The following is a 17,968-nucleotide window of genomic DNA, read 5'->3' as shown; positions in this document are numbered from 1 at the left end:
CCGTACTCTGGCCAATCAGCGCTGTCCAATGCATTCCTATTGGAAAAAGTTTATGTCACAAAAATCACAATTACACACCCGATAGAGCCCCAAAAAGTTATTTTTAATAACAATCCTACCTAAATAAAGGTTATCCCTAGCTATCCCTGCCTGTACAGCTATCCCTGTCTCTTAGTCACAAAGTTCACATTCTCATATGACCCGGATTTGAAATCCGCTATTCGTCTAAAATGGAGGTCACCTGATTTCGGCAGCCAATGACTTTTTCCGATTTTTTTCGATGCCTCCGGTGTCGTAGTTCCTGTCCCACCTCCCCTGCGCTGTTATTGGTGCAAAAAAAGCGCCAGGGAAGGTGGGAGGGGAATCGATTTTTTTTTGAGTTTGCCACGTGATGTTCGATTCGAATCGAACACATCGAACAGCCTGATATCCGATCGAACACGTGTTCGATAGAACACTGTTCGCTCATCTCTAGTCATAATTGATATTTTAAAGGGAAATTCAAGTAGATACTCAAACAGACGTGAGGAGAGGTGATAAGCCCTCTTGTAAAACAAGTTTCCTGAAGCTACCACAAGGAGGCGCTCTCTGCTTTTACCTTTATGCAGTTCTCATAAAAATTCAAATGTAGCCAGCTCCCCCTAGTGGTGTCTGCAGACTCAATCATAGCCTGTGAAAACTAGATAAAGGGAGGGGGAAATAGTCATTTTGCTTTGTGATTGCTCACCTATGTCTTTATTAATATTTCGATAAACCTGTTCCTGTCAGTTCTTCTTTAGTACTTTTGACTTCCTGCCAAGCACCGGCTTTACATAGACTTCCTAGTAAGACGCATGGATAATTTTAATTACTTTGTAGAAATGACTTGACAAATAATTACAATTCCAGGATTTCAGCTCCTACTCATAGAATAATGTTACCCCGGAGTCCAGGACAATAGCGCATTAACATATGGGATCAGAGAGCGAAGGAACTCCGAAATCTGACTCACCTCACAAATATACACTCACCGGCCACTTTATTAGGTACACCTGTCCAACTGCTCGTTAACACTTAATTTCTAATCAGCCAATCACATGGCGGCAACTCAGTGCATTTAGGCATATAGACATGGTCAAGACAATCTCCTGCAGTTCAAACCGAGCATCAGTATGGGGAAGAAAGGTGATTTGAGTGCCTTTGAACGTGGCATGGTTGTTGGTGCCAGAAGGGCTGGTCTGAGTATTTCAGAAACTGCTGATCTACTGGGATTTTCACGCACAACCATCTCTAGGGTTTACAGAGAATGGTCCGAAAAAGAAAAAACATCCAGTGAGCGGCAGTTCTGTGGGTGGAAATGCGTTGTTGATGCCAGAGGTCAGAGGAGAATGGCCAGACTGGTTCGAGCTGATAGAAAGGCAACAGTGACTCAAATAGCCACCTGTTACAACCAAGGTAGCCAGAAGAGCATCTCTGAACGCACAGTACGTCGAACTTTGAGGCAGATGGGCTACAGCAGCAGAAGACCACACCGGGTGCCACTCCTTTCAGCTAAGAACAGGAAACTGAGGCTACAATTTGCACAAGCTCATCGAAATTGGACAATTGAAGATTGGAAAAACGTTGCCTGGTCTGATGAGTCTCGATTTCTGCTGCGACATTCGGATGGTAGGGTCAGAATTTGGCGTCAACAACATGAAAGCATGGATCCATCCTGCCTTGTATCAACGGTTCAGGCTGGTGGTGGTGGTGTCATGGTGTGGGGAATATTTTCTTGGCACTCTTTGGGCCCCTTGGTACCAATTGAGCATAGTTGCAACACCAAAGCCTACCTGAGTATTGTTGCTGACCATGTCCATCCCTTTATGACCACAATGTACCCAACATCTGATGGCTACTTTCAGCAGGATAATGCGCCATGTCATAAAGCTGGAATCATCTCAGACTGGTTTCTTGAACATGACAATGAGTTCACTGTATTCCAATGGCCTCCACAGTCACCAGATCTCAATCCAATAGAGGAGCATCTTTGGGATGTGGTGGAACGGGAGATTCGCATCATGGATGTGCAGCCGACAAATCTGCGGCAACTGTGTGATGCCATCATGTCAATATGGACCAAAATCTCTGAGGAATGCTTCCAGCACCTTGTTGAATCTATGCCACGAAGAATTGAGGCAGTTCTGAAGGCAAAAGGGGGTCCAACCCGTTACTAGCATGGTGTACCTAATAAAGTGGCCGGTGAGTGTAGATTCGAGGGTGCTAACAAACCAGAAAGTATGCTGGTACTTCCCAGTATACCGCAAAATCCGCCATGTTACACTGAATACGGATTAACCTATCAATGGCAGCTCATACACGTTTTTTTGGCAGCTCTTAAGGGCTTTTTTTGAAGTGGTATAGCGATAGGGGAGTGGAGAGATTGTAGTCATACCCAGGTTCAGTATTAGGCAGCATGCACACGACCATGTTTGTGTGTTTGTTAGTCAATCAGCAAAAACAGCTAAACGGATTTGGATGAAATTTGGCACATAGATAGATTGTAACCTCGATTAAAACATAGACTACTTTTTATCCCAGTAAATGACTTGGCTTCACGACTGTTATGAATTTATGTTCACATACTAAAGCAGTTTATCTCAGCTTCTGATAATAAGGTCTGTTATGTCTCTATGCAAACACTCAGCTAATCCTCAGTGAATTGTGTACATGCATTTGCATATTATCTGATCTGCTCCAGGTAGTGCTGACACACTGGATGGGCAAACACCTTTAATCTAAGTTGGCAGTTTGCTACTTTTAAATATGCCAGGAAAAAGAAAATCTAATTTGTTGCAAAATTCTAAAACAACGAGAGCTATGAAGGAAGCCAGAAGTCACAGAGTTCTCCTCAAGCAGAGCTGAGGCGGATCATCAATGCCAACAACACGCTCATTACATTGTGTCCCAGTGAGCTGCTGAGATGCTGGAACAATCACGGGCACAGCTCGAGGAACAAGTTCAGCTCAGGACAACTTGACAGTTGCTGAAACGTCGGAGCAGGCGAACCATCAATGTCAACAACAAATTCATTATATGGCATCCCAGCGAGCTGCTGAGATGCCAGAACAATCACAGGCCGGTGCGAGGAACGAGTTCAGCAGCAGGACAGCTTAAGAGCTGCCGAAACGCTAGAGCAGGCAAACCACACCAAAACAGTGGACTTTCTTAGACACAACAAACCCTACTACCTCTCTGCATTATCCCTTGTACAATTAGGTAACAGCAGTGACTCAGCACATCTGTCTACTCTATGGCTCCACTAGGTGGCAGCACCACACTAGGAGTACAACAGCAGGTCAACCATGATGTACATGTATGTAGTTTCTGGCTGTAAGTTTCAGGTGTTGACTATCACTGCCTTACATGCTGTAGCTACAGTCAATATTATGAATCCCAGTATAGATAGTAGCTAAGTATACTGTGTGCTGGAACGCCCCTGTATGCACAGTCATTAATAAGGGTCCCTCTATAGATAGTGTCTATGTGTACTGGAGTTCCCCTTGTATACACGGTCATTATTATGGATGCCTATGGAGACAGTAGCTATGTACACTATGTGCTGGATGTACATGCTGTCAGTATTATAGATGCCGGTATGTGGGCTGCTGTCTGGATTGTGGTAATGAAATCATAGTGAGTGCTACAGATCGGGCTTTTGCTAGAACAAGTATTTCATTTTCCGCCTCAATAAGTGATCCCATATTCCCAGAACTTGTTTCTAATTAAACTTCAATCACCAGCCATTCTGTGGTGAGTACCGGTGATAGCGCCCTTCAGAGAGCACACACAATTACTGCGGGCTGCTGCTTTATCAGCAGCCTTCTGTACTTCATGTCTGCAGCGATTCGCTCCCCTGCCGCACTTTGACTTCTGTTGCAACGCTGCAAGTATAAGGGGGATGGGATTCTCTGTTATAAAAGATGAAGAAAGCCCCGGTCATCAATTACTTGTCATTAGAATTCATTAAATTGTAACTAGGCAGACATAAAAGATGGAACCGCACAGATGTAGCGTGTTCCACCCTTGGTCCACTAGAAGGCAGCAGTGTAATAATGCACGGTGGTTAGGAAGGTCTTGGGACCCAAGGAGGTTGAAGGAGGTCCCCAGTAGGTCACCAGCCAAGAAACGCATAACTAAAAGGAAAGAAGTGGTTGTGAGACGAGAATCAGAAAGGGGCAAAAAGACCAAGCTCTTGCCTCAGAAGCAGGTTTGGACCCAGCAACGCTGACATGGAAGATTGAACCAATTCTGGTGAGGGACCAAACACCCCATGCAAAAGAGGGCAGCATTTTAGGAACCAGAAAGCCCAGTGGACAAAGGGGCCATAGTTGAACGTTATTCCCAGTTGTCACTAAAGGATTAAGGTGTAGGTTCCCCTACTTCATTACTTGTGAGACATACAAGGGAGACTCCCCTAGCACAGGCCGGGAGACTCCCCTAGCACAGGCCGGGGGACTCCCCTAGCACAGGCCGGGAGACTCCCCTAGCACAGGCCGGGAGACTCCCCTAGCACAGGCCGGGAGACTCCCCTAGCACAGGCCGGGAGACTCCCCTAGCACAGGCCAAGAGGCTGCAAATGAAGATCTTGTTATTGAACTGTTTTACATTGCTCCTATTTGTCACTGTTATGCCATGTTCAAAACGTTAGTAAAACTATTTTCAGTACTAACCTGGTTGTCGTTCTTGTGTCCAACCCTGCACACCTTATACAGATATGAGGGATCGTGGGAAATCAAATATGTACTGCAACCTATTTGGATTGTAACATGTGTAATCTTATCGTGTTGACAAGGATTGGCAGCATTGGCTATGTCACACAGCCACTTATCTCATAGGTCTGTATTTTTGATACAGCGCTCTAACATGAGACATTCAGGTTGGGATGCAGGAAAGTTAACTGGGTCCTGGTACATACAGGGGTTACTGAAGCTCTTTATGTAGATGACATATGAACACCGAAGCAAAACAGTAATATTGTTCAACCTTCCAATGGTGACTTCTCAGTTTTCAGGCGTTAGGCCTGTATAAGGGAAGCCTCCCTCTCCCTAACACATAACATACTAAAGCTTCCAACAGTACAATTCCTCTGTGATAGCAGCCATACCCCTGTCTCTTCTCCACAGTTACTACGATAGTCACCTTCCCTAGTATGGGTCTACTCAATACTTCTTCTTGGTCTGTGACTCCCTGGTCAGATCTCTGCTTCTCTGGCCACATCTTCAGGAGTGTGTAATAGGACCTACTCCAGCCATGCCGCACTTCTCCTCTCTCCCTGGTCAATGTGCCAACATCACACATTATATCCTCTCCGTATAGACTACAGATAAGACCTTCAAAATAGATCTAGATCTTATTAATAGAGAGTAAGCACACGGATACTCACATTGGGCTTTTCAAGGAGTCTTAGGGTTTTTTGGTCAGGATTTTTGAAGCCGTATTCACCTCAAAATCCTGACCAAAAAGACGGCTCCCATTGAAATCAATGTGAGCCGCTCGGAAGTGTGATGCTCGTTCTTCAGGCTGTTTCACTTCACACTTCGGCCTGAAGACACTCCCTCCTCCCTCCTAGGTCCATCCATTAGGCCTAATCCGGGACGGAGTGCGCGACTGAATGCCGGTGCAGTGCACCAGCATTCAGTCGTGGCTACCCGTATTTTGGATCGGGTTCCGGTCCAAAATACCCCGTGTGAACTTACCCTTAGTGGTTGGACGCCTCCCGATTAGAAAGTGATGACTTGGCCTGTAATATGGAGACCCCTCTGACAATTTATGTGCAGTGAAAAATGACTCCAGTCAAATAACTTTGTGTATGAGGTTTAGGAATGATTAATCTATCTGTATGAAAGTATGCAAATTTACATTATAAGCGAGCGGCATGTTGTCATGCATCCCTGAACACTTCATATACCATAAAGGTTATCTCCACGCCATGTAAGAAGAAGTCCCCAAGCAAATGTGTGTTTGAGTTAATAGAAAGCCTATAATAAAATATCACCTGCATCCCTACTTCTACTCTCTTCTGCTCACAACCCTCCATGACCCAGAAAGGAGAATCTTTCTGAACGGCTAACATGTAATACTACACTTGCCCTATAGTGGCCACTGCATATCTGGTTGGCCGTGGCTTCTGTCAAATTCAGCTGTTTATCGGGAGAGTCAAGAGTGGGACCCAGGCCGACCAACTGAGAGTCCCAATGGCTGCTTGTTAAAGAGTTCTTCTCCATATCCCATATTAAAGGGGTTGTGCAGGACTAAAAAACATGGCTGCTTTGTTCTTCTCAGGAAGTGGCATCACGTCCATTGGTCACATGACAATGCCACATCTCCATCCCGTGAACGGGAAGGAGACCGACGGACATGATGTCACTTCCTGAGAATAGGAAGGCAGCCATGTTTTAAAAGTCTTGCATACCTGCTTTAAGATCTGTTTAACTAGTATTCAGTAAGCTCCTAAGCTTCCCCTAGTGGCGCATTTAAGCTGGACGAATTTTATTATGTAACTGTATGGGGAGGAATCGAAACCTTAAAGGGATACTCCAGAACTATGATATTGATTGATGTGGCCTTTTCACTACTTACCAAGTATATTGTATGGCGACTGTACTTGGTGTGACAACTCAGTCCAATTCATTTGAGTAGGGCTGAACTGCCGCATGGCCATGTGATCAGTGAATATGATGTCATTGGTCGGAGAAGGGTAAGAGGAGCTCACCCAAGCATCACAAGCTTGATCTGGCCCACATTGTTTGTCAAGGCTGCAGACAAAATGCTGATGGAGATGGGGGAGAGGCTCCTGCTGCAGCCAATTATTTTACAACTAGTCATAGAACAGTAAGGTGGAGTTGGGGGGACATAGTAGAGCTCCTGAGATATTTCTTTGTATATTTCTCAATTTATTATTTTTATTTTTTATGTAGATTGTGAGCCCCATATAGGATTCACGGGGAGAACATACAAACTCCTTGCAGATGTTGTTCCTGGCAGGACTCAAACCCAGGACTGCAAGGCTGCGGTGCTAACCACTGAGTCACCATATTGCCCCATTTCTCAATTTTATATGGAACAAAATAAGATCAAAGGACAGGAAGAGCTTAATAGAGGAAGAGAAGGGATATTTTTTTAAATTGTTTTTATGAGTAGTTAGTGTCCCGTCTTCTTGAAATTCTTCTTGTTTTCTGTAAATCACCTTATATTTCCATTTTTTTCAGCAGAAACCCAGGGACGAATCGGGAAGATACAGCCGATCGTACACCTCATCCAGCACCCTGGGTGCAGAACTGCGCAGGGGGCGAAGACGACCCTCCTCCACCCTTCAGGTTCCACCCTGGAGACCCGGTGAGAGGGCACGTTCGCCTGACTACGACAGCATGCAGAGACCGACTACCCTCCCCTTGCGGATCCCTCCACGCATCTCCATCACTCATGCAGATTGTGACAGGTAAGGGACATCTGGCGGTTTTATTTTTGCATAATGAAATTTTTCATGTTCATATTATGAATTATAAATGTATTATGACTGGTATCCGTAAAGGGTTTCTTCACCTGCAACATAATACCCTTTCCATATGTTTTATACAATATGTCCTCCTAGCCTGAATATAGAGAGCAGGAGTCAATGAAACCCATTCTCATCATATATGGGTCAAAGCACTTGATTTCTAATTTGTCATGCAGTCCAGACACACTAGCTCCCCCTAGTGGAGTGGAGGTATTTACACAGAATTGTACCTAGCATTCCAACCTAGCAACGTGACTTCTTTATCTGTATCTTTATCTCAATTATAAAGTGCACCAACAGGCAAAAGAAAGCCGGCACAACTTTATCATGTAAATTTGATTAAGCCCTGGAGGGAAAGGGAGTCACTGGCTGCACTAGTCCGGCGACTACTGAGCCAGAATGCCATAAGGTGACAGTGGCTGATACGTTATCTAGTTCGCAAAAAGAAGAGACCAAAGAGTTTTTTGCAACATAACAAAGAGATGTTCTCTAGCTTGCCAGGTTGTACTAGTGTGATTGAACACGATATTGTTACAGAGCCACAGGTAAAAGTAAAGCTGAAACCTTACAGGATTCCTGAGGCCCGTAGACAGGTGATCTCAGAAGAGGTTCAGAGAATGTTGTCTCTAGGAGTGATTGAAAAATCAAAGAGTGAATGGTCTAGCCCAATTGTACTAGTTCCCAAGCCAAATGGTACCTGGCGCTTCTGTAATGATTTCCGGAAACTTTGTGAAGTTTCAAAAATGGATGCCTACCCTATGCCCTGGGTGGATGAACTTATTGAGAGGTTGGGTCCAGCCAGATATATCACCACTCTGGACCTCACTAAAGGGTACTGGCAAATATCTCTGACGAAAGACGCCCGAGAGAAAACTGCCTTTTCTACTCCCGATGGCTGTTTTCGATATGTTAGAATGCCATTTGGTTTGAAAGGAGCCCCGGCCAGCTTCCAAAGAGCAATGGATGAAATCCTTGTTCCGCACAAGAGTTATGTAGCGGCCTATTTAGATGACATTGTCATCTTCATCCTAGACTGGAGCAGCCATGTAAGTAAGGTTCAGGCTGTCTTGGGTTCCCTTAGAGAAGCAGGGTTTACTGCAAACCTAGAAAAGTGTGCCATAGGCATGGAACAGGCCAAGTATTTGGGTTTTGTTGTGGGGAGAGGTATGATTAAACCCCAGAATAATAAGGTAGAGGCCATACAGAACTGGCCACGTTCTCTCACCAAGAAACAAGTGAGGGCTTTCCAAGGAATTGTGGGATATTACCGGCGATTTGTGCCTAATTTCGCCAGTATGGCCGCACCTTTGTCAGATCTCACAAAAGGGAAAAAGTCGGTGATGATTCAGTTGTCACCAGAGGCCGAAAATGCATTTAACAATCTGAAAATGGCGCTCTGTAGACAACCAGTACTAGTGGCCCCAGATTTTTCAAAGGAATTTTTAGTACAAACAGATACGTCAGAGGTCGGGTTATGGGCTGTCCTGTCTCAGGAAGTTAATGGGGAGGAACATCCCATCATGTACTTGAGTCAGAAATTGAACACTGCAGAAACTACTCTATTGTAAAGGGGATATCATCACTCCATAGGGAGAGACCACCATATCGGTGTGTGGAGTCTTATTAAGCCATGAGCGCTCCACTGTGCAAAGGAACATGGGAAGAATATGCAAATCTGACTTCCATGATGTAACTAGGATGCCAGTGCCTCAAGTATGCACACCAATAGAGGGCGCTGACTGAGAATGTGCAAGTCTATCTTTCATGATGTAATTAGGAAGACAGAGTCTCAGTCAAGCAAGCCTATAGAGGGCGCTCCCTTTAACATCATGCCGACCTTCTCAGAGGCCTTCTCTTATTCTTATTCTTATGGTAGAGTTGGAAGGGACCTCAAGGGCCATCGGGTCCAACCCCCTGCGAGTGCAGGTTTTCCTAAATCATCCCAGCTATATGTTTATCCAGATTCCGCTTGAAGATTTCCATTGATGGAGCGCCCACCACCTCCCGTGGCAGCCTATTCCACTCTCTCACTACCCTCACTGTCAGAAAGTTTTTCCTAATGTCTAATCTGTATCTCTTTCCCTTTAGTTTCATCCCATTGCTTCTTGTACTTCCTTGTGCTAATGAGAATAGGGTAGATCCCTCTGCACTGTGACTACCTTTCAGATATTTGTAGACTGCTATTAAATCTCCCCTCAGCCTTCTCTTCTGCAAACTAAACAATCCCAGTTCTTTTAGCCGCTCCTCATAGGACATGGTTTGCAGACCTTCCACCATTTTGGTTGCTCTTCTCTGGACTTGCTCCAATATATCGATGTCTTTCTTGAATTGAGGTGCCCAGAACTGTACACAGTATTCCAGGTGTGGTCTGACCAGGGAAGAGTACAGCGGAATAATGACCTCTATTGATCTAGATTCAATGCTTGTCTTAATACATCCCAGAATTTTATTAGCCTTTTTTGCAGCAGCACCGCACTGTTGGCTCATGTTGAATTTGTGATCTACTATTATGCCCAAGTCCTTTTCCCCTCTGCTATCACTTAGTTCTATTCCTCCCATACTATATATGTTTTTTACATTTCTGTTACCCAGATGTAGAACTTTGCATTTGTCCCTGTTAAATACCATTTTGTTCGCCTCAGCCCATTGTTCCAGTGTGTCTAGGTCCTTTTGAATACACTCTCTCTCCTCTCTAGTGTTGGCTATTCCTCCTATCTTCGTATCATCTGCAAATTTTATGAGTTCCCCAATAATTCCATCGTCCAGATCATTTATAAAGATATTAAAAAGTACTGGGCCCAGAACAGAGCCCTGCGGCACCCCGCTTTCTCAGAAGACTGTTTCTGGTATAATCCCAACATCATTGCAAACAAAGGCCTCTGAGAAGGTCGGCATGATCTTAAAGGGAGCGCCCTCTATAGGCTTGCTTGACTGAGACTCTGTCTTCCTAATTACATCATGGAAGACAGACTTGCACATTCTCAGTCAGCGCCCTCTATTGGTGTGCACACCTGAGGCACTGGCATCCTAATTACATCATGGAAGTCAGATTTGCATATTCTTCCCATACTCTATTGTAGAAAGAGAGCGTCTGGCAATAAAATGGGCTCTAGACTCTCTCCAATATTACTTGCTGGGCAGAAAGTTCAGACTCGTCTCAGACCATGCCTCGCTTAAATGGATGAACAAACACAAGGGCAATAATGCGAGGGTAACAAGGTTGTTCATGGCATTACAGGATTTTGATCTTGTGATGGAACATAAACCAGGGAAGGCTGATTGCAATGCGGATGCCCTGTCTAGGATCCACTGCCTCTCCTCTATAGGTGCCCAGCCTGTTGGCTTTGGGCAGAGGGGGAGGGATATGTAGACAAGCAGACGGTAACGTTGTAGATGGCAGGTATCTTCCGCTGAGGTGGCTGGTGTCCACGTGGTGACTGGATGGAGTATGGCTCCAGGATTTAGGAGTTGTTGTAGACCCAGGCCTATACTCCAGTCCAGATTTGATAGATGACCCAAACGTTCACCTGTAAAGTGCTCAACCAATCTGAGCATGCATACCTATGGTAAAGTCAAGAATAAAGCACTCGGCCGGCACATTCATTCATCACATGGTCTATTCACATCTCAGTCCCATTCAAGTTGCGATTCCAAACACAGGCGTTATACAAATGTATGTCACTGTGGTTGCTAAGCCACAGGTCTCAAGCCAAAGGTCAATGTATATATGACATATGTTACCCTGTTAAATTACCCATAGAGAAGAGCTGCTGCAAAGGGCAACACCTGCTCCGGTCAAAGTGTTGCATTTGTGCATTGAAGCGTGTGAATATCCATGTCATCTCTCATTCACAGTGTAAAATATTATACTGTACGTCTTCATTTGAGATGTAAGGAATGCACATAAGGTGTGTGTGTGTGTGTGTGTGGGGGGGGGGGGGCCACTGGTAACTTTATGTAGAGTCCTCAGAGCAGGATAGAGGCAAAAATAATACACGTACACAAAAGGATGGTTGTGAAAAGTTACAGCATCGAGTGTATGGAGGGATCACAAAATAGGTCCATGCCAAGGGATTGTCAAAATAATGTTCAAGTGAATAGCCCTCATTCATTAACATTGCATTGAATGGAGGTCACGCAGCCATTATTTACTGTTTATGTGAATATATCGAAAAAGAGTACATTGCCTAATAGAGTCACCAAGAACAATGTGAGGTAATCTAATAGCCATTCAACCCTTAACCTTCTGTACACCTCACTAGATCAGTCAAAAGTGACATCACACAAGCGTCCGTCCCATAGACTCATCCTGTTCTGTGCTTAGGATCACTATTTCAGACTCAGCCATGTCAGTAGTTTCTAAATTTTTTCCCGAACCTGTCAGGTCGATTTGGGACACTAAACCTCCCACAAGTCCTTAGAGGCCAGGGGTTTAGTGTCCTAAATCGCCTTGTTATAAAGCCATCCGTTCCCGCAATAAAAATAAAAATGCTTTGTACATCCCTGCATCTCCTCGCACCGGCGCAGTTCTTCTCTGAAGTTAGAGGAGTACACCTTGGCTTCAGTGTACATGTGCCATACCTCAAGGTGTATGTCCCTGGCTTCAGTGCACATGCGCTGTACTTACAGGTGTATGTCCCTGGCTTCAGTGCACATGCGCTGTACTTCCAGGTGTATGTCCCTGGCTTCAGTGCACATGTGCCGTACCTCCAGGTGTATGTCCTTGGCTTCAGTGCACATGCGCTGTACTTCCAGGTGTATGTCCTTGGCTTCAGTGCACATGTGCCGTACCTCCAGGTGTATATCCCTGGCTTCAGTGCACATGCGCTGTACTTCCAGGTGTATGTCCCTGGCTTCAGTGCACATGTGCCATACCTCCAGGTGTATGTCCCTGGCTTCAGTGCGCATGCACTGTACTTCCAGGTGTATGTCCCTGGCTTCAGTGCACATGTGCCGTACCTCCAGGTGTATGTCCTTGGCTTCAGTGCGCATGCGCTGTACTTCCAGGTGTATGTCCATGGCTTCAGTGCACATGCGCTGTACTTCCAGATGTATGTCCCTGGCTTCAGTGCACATGTGCCGTACCTCCAGGTGTATGTCCTTGGCTTCAGTGCACATGTGCCGTACCTCCAGGTGTATGTCCCTGGCTTCAGTGCACATGTGCCGTACCTCCAGGTGTATGTCCCTGGCTTCAGTGCACATGTGCCGTACCTCCAGGTGTATGTCCCTGGCTTCAGTGCACATGTGCCGTACCTCCAGGTGTATGTCCCTGGCTTCAGTGCACATGCGCTGTACTTCCAGGTGTATGTCCCTGGCTTCAGTGCACATGTGCCGTACCTACAGGTGTATGTCCATGGCTTCAGTGCACATGCGCTGTACTTCCAGATGTATGTCCCTGGCTTCAGTGCACATGTGCCGTACCTCCAGGTGTATGTCCTTGGCTTCAGTGCACATGTGCCGTACCTCCAGGTGTATGTCCCTGGCTTCAGTGCACATGTGCCGTACCTCCAGGTGTATGTCCCTGGCTTCAGTGCACATGTGCCGTACCTCCAGGTGTATGTCCCTGGCTTCAGTGCACATGTGCCGTACCTCCAGGTGTATGTCCCTGGCTTCAGTGCACATGCGCTGTACTTCCAGGTGTATGTCCCTGGCTTCAGTGCACATGTGCCGTACCTCCAGGTGTATGTCCTTGGCTTCAGTGCACATGCGCTGTACTTCCAGGTGTATGTCCTTGGCTTCAGTGCACATGTGCCGTACCTCCAGGTGTATGTCCTTGGCTTCAGTGCACATGCGCTGTACTTCCAGGTGTATGTCCTTGGCTTCAGTGCACATGTGCCGTACCTCCAGGTGTATGTCCTTGGCTTCAGTGCGCATGCGCTGTACTTCCAGGTATATGTCCCTGGCTTCAGTGCACATGCGCTGTACTTCCAGGTGTATGTCCCTTGCTTCAGTGCACATGTGCCGTACCTCCAGGTGTATGTCCTTGGCTTCAGTGCACATGTGCCGTACCTCCAGGTGTATGTCCCTGGCTTCAGTGCGCATGCGCTGTACTTCCAGGTGTATGTCCCTGGCTTCAGTGCACATGTGCCGTACCTCCAGGTGTATGTCCTTGGCTTCAGTGCGCATGCGCTATACTTCCAGGTGTATGTCCCTGGCTTCTTTGCACATGCGCTGTACTTCCAGGTGTATGTCCCTGGCTTCAGTGCACATGTGCCGTACCTCCAGGTGTATGTCCTTGGCTTCAGTGCACATGTGCCGTACCTCCAGGTGTATGTCCCTGGCTTCAGTGCACATGCGCTGTACTTCCATGTGTATGTCCCTGGCTTCAGTGAGCATGCGCTGTACTTCCAGGTGTATGTCCTTGGCTTCAGTGAAAAACTGCGCAGACTCCATGAGCACCAGATTTTTATTGAAAAGAAGAAAACTTTTACAATATAATAGAAAAACAGTTACAAACATAAGAAGAATTGGCATAGGTCCAATCAGTAGGACAGGAATTGCAAGTTGGAACTTCGGGCTGCAACCCAAATACATGGATGACACAAACATGACCAAATAAACAGAGACCAAAGGACCAGATATACAAACTCAACAAAGACACCAATTCTACGAGAGGGAATGAAAAGAATGAAGAAGGGAACACAACCAGAGAGGAACAGGAAGGGAAAAGGGAAAAGAAAAAATAGGGGAGACGGAATAGGGACAGAAGAGAACGAAAAAACCAAACAATAACATAAACAACATAACCACATACCTGAATACAATACTGAAGAAACACAAGGTACATCCAAAAAAGAAAATAAAATAAAGCCACCTGGGATAACAACATAGTAGGTAAATAGTGATCAAGGGGTCCCCATGGGAGCAGCCTGAGGCCGAGGAGAAAGAACTCCCTTATTAGACTCCACATACGAAATCCAGAGGGACCACTGGGATCGAAACTTGGCGTAAGTATGGTTTTTGTTGGACAACAGACGTTCCAAGGTGCATGCCAAGTTCACATGGTGGAATAATTCAGCTACGGTCAAGCAGAGAGCAGACTTCCACTGACGAGCGATCATGGCCCGAGCTGCGAGCACGATCTGACCCAGAACGACCTGCATCTCTGTGGGAAAACTACCAACGTCTAAGAAGCATAGGGCGAGACCAGGGGAAGGACTGATATCAAAACCGGCTATGGTGGACATGAAGTGAAATCCAGAAGGCTCGAACCGGAGGGCAGTCCCACTACAAATGCAAGAAGGAACCTACTTGGCCACACCCCCTCCAGCAGAGTCTGGAACAAGAAGAATCAATGTGCGCCATTTGGGTCGGGGTCCTATACCACCGCAGCATAATTTTCAAGGCCGTTTCCCAATGAGACGCCCCCCTAGATACACGCTTAACAAACCCAGCTGCCTTATACCAGTCCAACAGAGGGATGGTTCTGGCAAGATCCGTTTCCCAACGGAGCAGGTGAAGAGGCTTGACCCGCTCCGGGGGGACAGAGAAAAAGCCATAAAACACAGATAACCCACCTCTAACAGGCGAGGACCTATTCCACAGCTTTAAGGCTAGCCTGGGAAAGGTCAATCTAGAAGGCTCGTAGGATTGAAAAAAATGACGCAACTGTAAATATTTAAAGAAGTCTGTTTTAGGGAGCTGAAACTCTTCTTGTAACATGGAGAACGACTTAAACCCATCATCAGACCCCTAGAGACCCATCCACGGAGTCGCAGCTGGGGGAGAAAAGAGGTCAAATATAATAGGGGTAACTTCGACAAAGGGACCAGGTCTTCCCTAGAGGTATATGACAAAAAGTAACGCCAAGCAGACACTGAGGCCCTAATACTCAGCAAGGGAGGGGAAGTGACGGGGGGGCCCAAATCCTTAGGACGCAAAATACTCAAAAGTGGGGCATCTAGAAGGCTTTCCTCAATTTCGGCCCAACGCCATTTAGAAGTCACATCCCACCCAACCTTAAGTTGATCAAGGATAGACGCCATATATTTTCTAACATCTGGGACACCCGCACCCCCATGGGACCAAGGGCGCGTCATCACCTTAAGTTGGACCCTGGACCTCTTACCCTCCCATATATAATTGGAAAGAATAGACTGAAGCTTAGTAAAATATGAGTCAGGGAGGGGGATACTCCATGAGCACCAGAGAAGGGTCCGATGAGAGGCAACGGACTCATTTCTGGGTAAGTATAAAGCTTTTTTTTTTTTTTCATTGTGGCCACGAATGGCTTTGTTACAGGGTGATTTGGGACACTAAACCCTAGGTCTATAAGGGTCTATGGGTGGTTTATTGTCCCACATGACCTGAAAGGTTCTTTTAAAAGGCAATATCTGTGCTACGTAATATGTTGGTGCTATATCAGTAAGTAGAATGAATGATCTATATTTTATATTGCCCCAATGTCTTGAAAATAAACAATAAAATAACTTTTCATTAGATGTCAAATAAACCCTTTATAGTCTGATTCCATCAGTTCCCAACAACAGGATTACATACTGTAGGTATAGAAGAGTACGCTTGTAAGCTCAGCCTACACATGGTTGGTTTGTTGTCTGGAGACATATAGGTTTGCACAGGAGTTTTTAAAGCGATATTTTTTAAAATTTTTGATGCTTTGGGATAATAAATAAATTGGGTGTGAAGGTAGAAATAGCTTTTATTACCCATTGAATCCTGACTTCTGAGGTGACTTCAGGATTAAAGGGATTCTACCATTAAAATCGAATTTTTTCTAGTTGACACGTAGGAATAGCCTTAAGAAAGGCTATTCTTCTCCTAACTTTAGATGTCTTCTCCGCGCCGCCGTTCGGTGTAAATCCTGGTTTTCGTCAGTATGCAAATGAGTTCTCTCGCAGCACTGGGGGCGGTCCCCAGTGATCAAACAGCACTGGAGGCAACCCCAATCCTTAAAGAGAACTCTCCAGTGCCGCCTCCGTCTTCTTCAGGAACGGCCTCTTCATGTGTCTTCTTCCAGCGCAAGCGGTCAAACTTCTAGGCCTCGGGCAGAGCCGACTGCGCGTACCCACGGCCACAAGAAAAATGGCCGCTTACACAGTAAGTAAGCGGCCATTTTTTTGTGATCTGTGCATTCGCAGTCGGCTCTGCCCGAAGCCTAGAAATTTGACCCCCAGTGCCGGAAGAAGACGCGTGAAGAGGCCGTTCCTGAACGGCGGCCCGGAGAAGACATCTAAAGGTAGGAGAAGAATAGCTTTTCTTCAGGCTAATTCCTAAGTGTCAACGAGAAAAAATTCGATTTTAATGGTAGAATCCCTTTAATAGTGAACATTAATGGTGATTTGAGTTATCTTAAGGGTTAACAATAATAAGACGTCTTACCATTTTATATATTTTATCCTGAGTAGTAATAACCCTGGAGATATAGATTGATACAGAGGTTAATGGCAGTATTCCTGGTGGTCCAGAGTAGTTTCTCTATGTCAGTCCTCAGGTACATACAACAGATAAAAATTTTTTTGCTCTCCTCAAATCATGACCTTTTGCAGTGAAACTCCCTGGTCTAGGGTAGTGAAGAGGTCACCAGTGGCCCAGGTGTTAATTGCAGCATCCCTGGTGGTCTAGGATAGTGGTCCTCCAGCTTAGGGGGTACGTCCCACAGCGTTTGGAGATGGAAGTGCTCATTGTGGTTACTGGTGCCCTGGAAACGAGTGGCGAGCTCCATTCATCACTCACCACTTTCCTTCTCATTTCTTCTCCGCACTGGGCGCCAAGTGCTGACATCTTAGTGGATGTATAGAGCAGTGGTGGTGATGGATGGGGCAAACCACTGGCTCTCGGGGGACGGCTAACCACAATAAGCCACTCCACCAGTACTGATGGAGCTCCTAAAGTAAAAATGGTGCCCACAGTCAAGCATGGATGTCTGTCCTGGACATTAGGCAGTGCAGCGTGTAATATGACATCACTGTGTGTGGGGGCCATTATGTTACACGTGGGGGCCATTACATAATTGTAATAAGTCACTTATAACAGAGCGCTACATTGGGAGTACTCAGTTGGGACTTTCCTCACTAGGGGGCTCTTCGCTTGAGAATGACTGGTCTAGGTTAGCGGGATATCGTCACTCCATAGGGAGGGAACCACCATATAGGTGTGTGGAGTCTTATTAAGCCATGAGCGCGCCACTGTGCAAAGGAACATGGGAAGAATATGCAAATCTGACTTCCATGATGTAATTAGGAAGCCAGTGCCTCAAGTATGCACACCAATAGAGGGCGCTCACTGAGAATGTGCAAGTCTATCTTCCATGATGTAATTAGGAAGCCAGTGCCTCAGTCAAGCAAACCTATAGAGGGCGCTCCCCTTGACTGCTTGACTGAGACTCTGTCTTCCTAATTACATCATGGAAGTCAGATTTGCATATTCTTCCCATGGTCTAGGTTAGTGAAATCCCTGATGCCCAGTGGGTTACTCCCCTCCCCAGCCTCC

The 17,968-nt window shown here is 45.9% G+C and overlaps 1 protein-coding gene across 2 annotated transcripts in view; it reads left to right on the top strand.

The window, feature by feature from the left end:
• PDE4A (phosphodiesterase 4A) overlaps positions 1 to 17,968 on the top strand; it is a 488,291-nt gene that overhangs the window by 64,189 nt on the left and 406,134 nt on the right. The window contains exon 2 of one of the 2 annotated variants that reach the window (XM_075272636.1): positions 7,230 to 7,459. In XM_075272636.1, coding sequence (XP_075128737.1) covers positions 7,230 to 7,459 — 230 coding nt within the window. The remainder of the gene's footprint in view (positions 1 to 7,229; positions 7,460 to 17,968) is intronic. The other variant, XM_075272637.1, reaches the window with a different exon arrangement.

Source organism: Leptodactylus fuscus, chromosome 5 (genome assembly GCF_031893055.1).
Source record: "Leptodactylus fuscus isolate aLepFus1 chromosome 5, aLepFus1.hap2, whole genome shotgun sequence".
NCBI lineage: Eukaryota > Metazoa > Chordata > Amphibia > Anura > Leptodactylidae > Leptodactylus > Leptodactylus fuscus.
Note: the sequence above shows the minus strand (reverse complement) of the source record. Positions and strands in the feature narration are given on the sequence as shown.